Source organism: Nymphaea colorata, chromosome 5, assembly GCF_008831285.2.
Source record: "Nymphaea colorata isolate Beijing-Zhang1983 chromosome 5, ASM883128v2, whole genome shotgun sequence".
NCBI classification, from domain to species: domain Eukaryota; kingdom Viridiplantae; phylum Streptophyta; class Magnoliopsida; order Nymphaeales; family Nymphaeaceae; genus Nymphaea; species Nymphaea colorata.
This window is the reverse complement of record NC_045142.1, coordinates 273,383-283,302: the sequence shown is the minus strand read 5'-3', so window position 1 is coordinate 283,302 and position 9,920 is coordinate 273,383. Positions and strand designations below refer to the sequence as shown.

General features: G+C 39.5%; 1 protein-coding gene across 1 annotated transcript; it reads left to right on the top strand.

Moving 5' to 3' along the window:
• Positions 1-738: 738 nt before the first annotated feature.
• LOC116254143 (short-chain dehydrogenase TIC 32 B, chloroplastic-like) lies at positions 739-9,398 on the top strand. Its single transcript, XM_031629287.2, has 8 exons — positions 739-1,074; positions 3,375-3,606; positions 4,871-4,950; positions 5,614-5,767; positions 5,850-5,928; positions 7,245-7,329; positions 7,410-7,456; positions 9,034-9,398. Exons 1-8 carry the CDS (start codon positions 942-944, stop codon positions 9,202-9,204), a joined length of 981 nt encoding a protein of 326 aa, XP_031485147.1. The 5' UTR covers positions 739-941; the 3' UTR covers positions 9,205-9,398.
• The last annotated feature ends 522 nt before the right edge of the window (positions 9,399-9,920 follow it).

Here is a 9,920-nt window from a genome sequence, read left to right as displayed (position 1 = left end):
TTGGATGAATTATTAGTTACGTAAGTAAATATATATATATATATATATATAAGCTTGAAGTTGACAGCCTATATAAGTTTAGCATGGTTCACGTTTACAATACTAAGCAAATTGGGTTGGGACATGTGGGAGTGGTTGAAGGTTAAGTGGGGGGGCATTTAAACTAGTGGCTGCATCGAGCCTAGGGAAGTACTTGGACCCGACCCGAAAGATAGAGAGCATGTGCCGATGATGATGCAGTTATCTATCTTTTATTCTAAAACAGATTGGTTATCATACATGGCATCTGATCCAGATCCAAAATCCGGATTTGGGCAAAATCAAATCCGTTGAAATCAACTGGTGGGTCTCAGATTTGAGGGAACCTAAAATCCATGACAGCTGAAATTCATGGTTGAGGATTGATCTCAAATTGACGCTATAGTGTAAAAGCGTGACTTGAAGATCGCCGGTGATCTCATATCCGTGGTAATCAAACACAGGTAAGGTTAAGGTTAAGTTAAAGCACGTGTATGGGAAAAGGAAGGACAGGAGTGGTAGGAGGAGTAGGCGACCAGCACTTGGTATTTTTAATCTCAGGTTGGTTGGAAGGGAAAGGATAGGGTGAGGGACGTATGACATAATAAGGTACGCGCTGAGTAGGTGGAAGTCCGGACTGTCATCGGCCCCGCATTTATTTTCCCTTATTACTACCACTCTTCGAGTTGGAGACCACCTCTTCCTCGACTTTCTTTTCTTTAAAAAGCCACTATAACTGCCCATGAACTAACACTGCCTTCCCCTCCCCTCTCTTCTTCCTCTCCTTCTCCTTCCCATCGGCATCCATCCGTGAAGTACACGTGAACTAACAGCAGGAGTCCTCGCTAGCCAACTGGACTCTTCTCCCTTTCTCCTTCCAACAGCTGCTAACTTCTCATTTGTCGAGGGTGGTGCCTTGGGCAATGGTAGAGGAGGTGATGCGGCTCTTCTCGGTCGTCACAGGATGGCCGGGTGCCAGCGGATTTGGGTCCGCCTCCACTGCCGAGCAGGTTACAGAGGGAACCGATGCCAAGAATCTCACCGTAATTGTCACCGGTACGACTTTTTTTTTTTCTCTCGGTTGCTTTAACCTTTTTCTTGCGCCGGCCGGAGATGAATCTTCGTTCCCGTGTGTTTGGTGTTGGCCCACCGTGCTCGTCTCCTTAGAATGAAACGCAAGGGCACCAACCTACTTTTGTTTCTCTTTCCCTTGGAGGAAAATTTCATGGTTTCATCTTCAGTTGCATCGAGAGAAAAACCATGTCCGAAACTTGGGGTGCCATCATCAGAAGAACTTGGTTGACTCTCAGTAACAAGATTTTTTTCTCAAACGCAGTTTCCACGGCGCTGAGCACAATGAAAACCTGGCTCTAACACCAAAACCGGTTTCTGAAAACTTGTCAGTTGTTTCAATGGTGAAACCAGAGAAATTTACGTCCAAAGCTCGTCTTGAATGAATGGCACTACGCCGTGTGGGAGACGGAGCTACGAGCGTTGTTATTAACGTTGGGGTGTGCGTTGAAGGCCAAAATGATAAGGACACCAAAATGGTCCCCTTAGAATATCGGTCTCATATAATATAAGGCCTGCATCAGTCAAATTGCTCTGTATTATAGGCTCGTATTTTATTTTTTTTTACCTTGTTTTGTTTCTTTAATATAGACTTATATATGCATATACAAAACTGATATCTACAGGAGCATTTGAGCTGAATTTTCGGGAGACCTATGTTGGTAGTAAACCCGGAAAGTTTCTAACATATGTAGTATATAATCTATCTGACATGTAGGGTCTGAAGCTTGTTTAAAGTCAACGACATTAATAAACTGTGTGGAGACCTTATTTGTGTACCAACCAAGCTTTTAAGAACTTTATTTTGCTGTTAAAAACAAGTTTTGCTCATAATTTAGTGTGCTATTAAGAGTCCAAAACCTGTAATAGAAAAAAATCAACTTTTATTCGCCTGACCGGCGGCAAACTCAGACCTTCAAATGGAAAAAAGAAGTGAAGAATTGTCCGGAGCACTACCGCATGGCCTGGCACGATATAGTACAAGAGGAAGGGGGTTTGTTTTTTTATTTAGCAAAGGTTTTCGAGTTGAAGGTGTCAAAGCCGGAGGAATTCACGATCTGGTTGGACCGTGTCTAACCAGAGTATGCCAATTAGAGAAAGATTAATAACGTTTAGAGAGAAGAAGAACTTAGAGTCTAAGATAGGCAACAGGTTTCGCTGGAGAAAGATTAATAACGTTTAGAGAGAAGAAGAACTTAGAGTCTAAGATAGGCAACAGGTTTCGCTGGATCTAATAACTTAATTCATTTTCTGACTTGCTGTCTCCCTGGCGGGTTACCAGGGCTGAGAGGAGAGTCATTCTTTAGGATCTAGACTCGATTTATTTTATCTGAAGTAACAGAAATGGAAGTCTCCATACGGCCATTAATTTCTTTTTTGGGCCACTAGCTCCAAATAAGATATAAATATACATTGTTTCTGACATGCAACTCAATAGTGGGATCTATTTGCATTTAAAGAAACGCTGTGGGTATTAAATTGAGGGCCACCAGCAAAGGAAAAGAAAAAGTAAGGCATTGTTCACAGTAAACCCTGGGGACCTTTACTATTCTTTTCTTTTCGATCGAGAACGAAGTCATGGGTCACAGGATTCTGCTGTACAATACAGCCTATAAAGGTTGTTTCGTGCAGAACTCGAGAGAAATTGCTCTCTCTCATATGTTACACCAAGGTCTCTCAATATATACTTTGGTATTATACCCAACAAGAATTCCTGTTAAGGGTGGTCCCAAAGCATTCAAATCAAAGAAGGTAAGAAGTTCAATACTAAGAGCGGCTGAGTCCAATAATTCTCTGAGTGTCATCCCTGCTGAGACTCCATCAGTAGTCAAATCATGTTTCATCCTCTGCCATCATCATCACGCCTCACCATATTCATTTGCTCGTATGCAATTATGTATGCGTTACGTATGGCATGATGTCAACAATATTTGATAAAAAAAAAGTTCAAGGGATTCCTAAGCATTCTCAGGTTTGAAACATTACATTTGACCTCCCTGAAAGGCAGTTAGATGAAAGCATTTAAATGCAAGTGTGTTTTTGTTATACCATGCCGCAAAATCTGTTTGATCTCACCACTCCAACAGGGAGGCGGAGAAAAGATTTCAGCAAAACAAGTTTTTCTTCAACCAAAACTTTATTTTTCCAGAAAAAAGACTTGGTTTTAATACCACCACCCAAAGAAGCTATAATTCTCCACATAGTTCGGCAGGAATCAGGCGCCGAAACTTGCCTTGCTAATTTCAGAGAGGAAAAATGACTGTGAAGTTGGCTCGTTTGATTAGGGGGAGCAAGTGGAATTGGGGAGGAAACTGCCCGAGTGTTGGCGCTTCGGGGGGCGCATGTGATCATCGCTGCCAGGAACTTGGAGGCGGCGAACGCCACAAAGGAGAAGATCGAGGGGGAAGAGCCGTCTGCTCGAGTGGACGTCGGCAAGCTTGACCTCAACTCCCTCAAGTCCGTCAGAGCCTTCGCCGACAACTTCCTCGCTCGCAACCTTCCGCTCAATATATTGATGTAACGTTCCTCTTCCTTACTCCATTCTCCTGCTGCCTACTTTTTCTTTCTATTATGTGTCCCTGACAACATGGGCCGACTCGCCTTTTATTCGATGGCCCTCAGTTTTTAGCTATTTTTTCAAATATCCTGATGCTTTGAATTCAATTTTATATTCTTTTCGTTTATTTGTTTAAAAAGTAAATTTTTTAACATTCTTTGGCTGATTCACAGCCATTTCAGCTAATCAATGCACCAAACCAGCAGCCCTGCTGGTTCAGTTCACGATTTTTGTAACATTGGCAGCCACATTGTAGCAAGTTGCCTGGTGCTTTACACAACTTGCAGTGAGAATATAATGAATTACCACTGACAAGAATCAAGTCCAACTGATTCAAATTGAATTCCTTTTTGCACATACATAGGCAGAGGGAGGTCGTCTGCTCGCATCCTATTCAAGTGGCTCCCTCTCATATATATGTATATATATATATATATGTGTGTGTGTGTGGCCACCAAGTAATTCAAGAATGGAAAGGGGTAGAACGCATAAAGTGGTGGTTAAGGGGACCTGAGGAGGTGGATAGAGTGTGTTCATTCATGACTCCCCACTTCCTATCACGTGTATCGGAGCCCAAACGAGTCATCCACGCCCTTCCCTTACCCAACAACCACCCCACTTATGTACGCCAGTCTGTACACGTGTGCATCCCCGCAAGGAGTAATTCACAGAATGTGACGCCCACTTTTAGACCCCCACGCAAACATGCCTTTTCAGCATCTAGACAGGATCTGATATATATATATATATAAACGTTCTCTGTTTATGCTTTAAGTTGTTCGACATTAATTAATTAAACTTTTGTAGTGAAGCACAAAAGCAGCAAGAAAAACACTTTGGTTTATGCTTACATACACAAGAGAGAGAGAGAGAGAATGTTCGACATTAATTAATTAAACTTTTGTAGTGAAGCACAAAAGCAGCAAGAAAAACACTTTGGTTTATGCTTACATACACAAGAGAGAGAGAGAGAGAATGCATGTGAGAACTGTCATCTTCATTATGAGTACAATTTGTTTCTTATGTTGAAACTGGGCAGAGGCCGCTACGATTATTGATTCTACCACAGGCCAATAGCAGCAGCCCACCATTTTGTCGGTATCGCAGGGCAGCAGTGGTTGGGGATAACGACCACTGTTAATGATAAGGATGATGAACATGCATGCTTTTGATTTATCTCTCATTTAATGACTAACGCCTGGCGTCCGTTGCCAACAATTTCAGAAACAATGCCGGTGTAATGTTCTGTCCTTACCAGCAATCTGAGGACGGAATCGAAATGCAGTTCGCAACAAACCATCTTGGTAAGACAAGCCGCTCAATGCTAAGTAGAATTCCATGTGCATTAATTTTCCTTTAAGTAGAAACGACACCCTGGAACTTAAGTTTCGGAGATGGCATTCAATCGACGCACTATAGAATTTATCATTCTCAAGTTGATGTTTTGGAAAAATTTTCAATTTTATTTTTCTAAAAAAGTGAGCCGAGTTCTAGCTAATCGATGGGCTTATTTATGTATGAAAGTCGAGCTCGAGTTAATGGCCCTGACTGTGGCTAAGAGCAAGAGTAAATACATGGGATGGGTTCTGCCTGCTCAAGTTAAAGCTTGCCTTTATGGATAACTTAAAACAGGATTCAGTTTTAAAACCCACTGCTGGTGCTCTCGTTTATACACACACATATATATATATAACAACCCAACCTTCTCTTTCTCTTCACTAAAACATAATTAGTTAAGTTAGACATAGAAAGAGAAATAGAGATGAAATTCAGTCAAGATTTGAATCCAGTCCGCCAATTGAAATTGATATTTATTTACAGAGGCAACAATGCATGAGTAATCACTACCGTGCAAGATTCGTTACTTGAATTGCTTGATCATAATGTATGTATTTACGTCTCTCACACCGAGGAACCTTTTCCAAAATATAAGCTCATTGACTCTCTCCTTAATCTTTCCAACTAAGGTCACTTCCTGCTGACGAATCTTCTTCTCGACAAAATGAAACAAACTGCAAGAGAAAGCGGCATCGAAGGGCGGATTGTCAACTTATCGTCGATAGCGCATCTTCACACATACGAGGAAGGGGTAATGTTCGATCAGATCAATGACCAGTCGAGGTAAATGTTTAGTGCAACTAGCCTGGATATCAGACAAATGCAAGTTTTTGGCTTCAGTATCTTATCTTCTTTCCTGGATCAGATACTCTGACAAGAAAGCGTATGGGCAATCCAAGTTAGCAAATATATTACATGCAAAAGAGCTTTCACGGCGTTTACAGGTAACTGTTTTTCTCCATTTCTCTCAAATATCATTTGGTGGCAGTTAGTCATCTTTCTAGAATGGATCGTACAGTATCATACACTTTAGCTGTTCTTTACATCCTTTTGGAGAGACATCCACAGAGAAACACAGGAAACACGTTTTACCAATGTAAATACAGGATTTTGTAAGCCAAGGGATTTCAAGATCAACTTCTAAAGCTTTTTAAAACCTAGTCTATGAATTGAGAAAACATGATTCTATGTTAATTCCAGGGTGCTAAGAGGTCATTTGGCAACAGGAACACTAGTTCTAGGGCAGATTTATGAACCACTAGTTCTAGTGTTCTACTCAAATACTTAGGACAGACTCATGGAACCAAATGACCCATGATGGACAGCACCCCATGTCAATACAGCTAGAGAGATAGTTTTGCCAAAAACACTACCATTGAAATGTTAGACGAGTAATATTTCTCTCCATCTATAGGGGAAAAAGTGGGGAAACAAAAACGTGTAGAACAGTCAGATTTATGTGATATTTTCCCTTTATTCGACATTTAAATTTGATCGTAACATAAAGGTCAACATAAGAAAGACAAATGAAGCAAAATATCTAGAGAATTTAATAGTTAACGATCATATCAAGTCGGAATCACAAGTAACAATGACAAGCCACAAGTTCCTTTTATTTCGTCTAATTTCTAAGATGAACCTGATCAAATGCACTTGAATTTTGGAATGGCTTAGATTGTGTGCCAAGTGGTCGATTATGAGGTACAAAGTTATGTGGATTAAGCTTTTCAGTTTTCCCCAATTACATTCTAACTTACAAATAAATTACAAATCTGCCCCACCATTGTTTTTGACCAATCAGCCCCTGTATTTTCTTTAAGTAAGCCAACTTAATCCCCATGGTTAAATTTATTGATTGAAAATTGACACTATTTTCCTCCCAATGAGATGATACAGGTAAGCCTCAATGAGAATGAAAGGCATGAATTGATAATGTGCCACACAAGTCTTTTCAAATGACAAACACATTTTATTTAGTACACGGCTAGGTGTAAGCTGCTAATTGTGGTTAAAGTATCAAAAGGATGGACTTCTCTTAAAGTTCCAAATGTCGGGGACAGATGTATCAACCATGATAAGACAATGATAATGTGCCAAATTGCTAGCAGTCGGACGAATTTAGAGAAGACACTAAAATTTTTGGTTCACCATATGAAGTTATCTATACGTTATGAAACAAAACATATACTTCAATCTTTGCAGCATATGTATAAAAGAAGTGGAAAATTTTCAACATCTGTGTGGCTATTTTTTTGTGCAGGAGGAAGGTGCAAATATTACAGCAAATGCTGTCCATCCGGGCCTGATAATGACAAATCTGATGCGACACTCTGCCATCTTAATGAGTATGTCATCCAGACCCAGAAAATTTAGAAGAATATACCCATGAAAGTTACCAGTCTAACATCAATAATCTATCGTGCAGAAATTGTGAAGTTATTTACCTTTCTCTGGTGGAAGAATGTCCCACAGGTATGTACCACTCACTTACCACAGAAACAAGTATAAATGAAATGGTCAAAGCCTATCATATTCATAGAGGTACCTGATACTGACATAGAAAGGCAGAGTTGTAAATGCATGCAACCTTAACACATGTAACATCTAAGGCTCAGAATTTTAAAAAAGCACTTAGACATACAATGACTTTTTTTTATCGTTGGGAAAAAACCATGAGGAAATGAAGAAATGGTTGACACAAAACCGTCAAAGCTTGAAGAAAATAACACAAAGCAAGTAAAGAAAACTAACCGTACAAAGGAAGTCTATACCTGATATTGGACAACTCGTAGACAAATTAGAAAACGGACCTGAATACAAATGCAGTTTGTTGATGCCTCAAATTAATGCAATTCCTTGTTAAAGTAAAAGATGGTGTGATCCAATGTCAATAACCAATTCAGCTAGCTGCCGGTACGAATGAAAGTTTCTAACTGGCCACTTAAGGTAATGCAACTGGAACACATATCAACCTGCAAACTTTTTTCACATAGACAGGACAAAGCTTATGATGCCCAGGTAACTTAATCTTCAACTTTTCCAAAAGATTGGAAGAGTTAAGACCAGTCAACCACAGCCACTGCTGGCGATATTTTGAAAAGCATGGCTTACCTATCTTCTTTTTAAATGATTTGAATGGTAAATACCATGATACATTCAAAGTAAAAGTTTAGTTGCGGTATGTCATAGAATGGCAGTATTTAGCCTTTTTCGCACTTTTTGCAAACTGTAGCTTTATAGTTTCACGAATCTTCTTCTTAAAGGGATGGAAGGTAAAACTATCATGATATTTTCAAAACAAAATTCACGGTCATGTTATTCCAATCTTCAGTTACTTATGTATAACTTTCTTACTATTTAAATAATTTTGAATATATGCTGTCTGTGAATTGTAATACAAAATTGTATAATTGTCATTTGGATTTATTAAAAAAGTATGAGTATTCAAATAAATTTTTTCTGATTCTGCTTTTTTCATGTTTTTAGTTTTTTGAGCCTTATCATTCTCAATATTACAAAGAGAGCGTTTAGTTTGTGATGGTTTCGCTGAGGTGATGACGTATGCATGGCCATCCAGCATGTCAGCTTATTATTTATTTGTTCACAGTAACTTCATGGATGCAATTACATGTTTAAAAAACTAGAGATTGGAAAAGAATAATGCCTTTTGATACACTGAGCGGACCCCAAAGAGCTTTAAAAACAGAGGTCAACTGTTTCAGCTTATGAAATATCTAAGCGCAAAAAATAAATGAAATTTTTATGTCTTTGGATATGTAGAATACATCTACACTTAAAGAAAATCACGCGCCCTTCAAATATCATATTCAAATGGTGTAATCAATTCTCAAAACACAGACATACGACGAGGGGAGAGAGAGAGAGAGAGAGAGAGTTTTTGGTCAATAACTTCAACAACAACTAGTCTAATAGGCCACACAAGAAGATAAATGTTGGAATCTGAGCTTGAACAATGACCTATACAACCGATGGAATCTGTTTTAGGCTATCATTGACTCGAAATGACAAAATTCCTCTATGTTTTCCAGGGAGCAGCCACAACATGCTATGTAGCAGTACATCCAAGCCTGAAAGGAGTAACAGGAAAGTATTTCACGGACTGTAATGAGATCACACCAAGTGCCTTTGCAAGAGATGAAGCACTGGCCAGAAAGCTATGGGATTTCAGCAATAAGCTGGTTAAAAAGTTAGGCCAGTAAGCTGAACTCGTCTCAGCACTTGTAAGGAAGTTAAAGCAGTGGTGCCAACCCAACTGTAGGGAAAAAAAAAAAAAAGGAAATTGTGGAGCCTGAAGCATGGAGATAGAATCAGATAACCGTCTAATCTGCTTCAATAGAATGTTGTTTCCTTTCATTGTAAGCTTTTTAATAAAATTGTCACTTCTCTTTTGCCACATGGTCAACTTCTTCCACCAACTTTCTTCGATTACGCAACTTATCCAGACACAATGACCTACAAAGCCCATCCACGACAGCTTCATCCACCTGGTTGGCAGCTAAGACTTTAAGACCTTCTATTTGAAGGAGATCAAGCATCAGCACCCAAGGAATGCGCCCAACTTGGCGATCAGAGAGAATATATATATATATATATATATATATATATATATATATGCTTGCTGGGTGGTAGGGCCCTTGCCGATCACACACACACACACACACAGAGAGAGAGAGAGAGAGAGAGAGAGAGAGAGAGAGTAACTACAAACTCCCTATTGTAATCAGCACATCTAAGGTACAAAAGACGGGTAAGACAGGAAAGCAATCATCAGTTGGAAGAAATCCATCCACGTGGCAAGTGTGCTGGATTTAAGACCATCAAACTGAAGTAGGTCAAGAGTTTGATACTAGGCCATGCTCTTGGGCATCATCTGCTAAGGGTTCAAATCTTGTTGTAGGTTTTAAACTATCCTCTT

Bases quoted from the DNA above. Each gene is read 5' to 3' on its own strand.
- LOC116254143 (XM_031629287.2), top strand. From the start codon at position 942: ATGGTAGAGGAGGTGATGCGGCTCTTCTCGGTCGTCACAGGATGGCCG. The intron at 7,330-7,409 runs GTATGTCATCCA...TCTATCGTGCAG, and splicing joins ACACTCTGCCATCTTAATGA to AAATTGTGAAGTTATTTACC. The intron at 7,457-9,033 runs GTATGTACCACT...TATGTTTTCCAG, and splicing joins GGTGGAAGAATGTCCCACAG to GGAGCAGCCACAACATGCTA.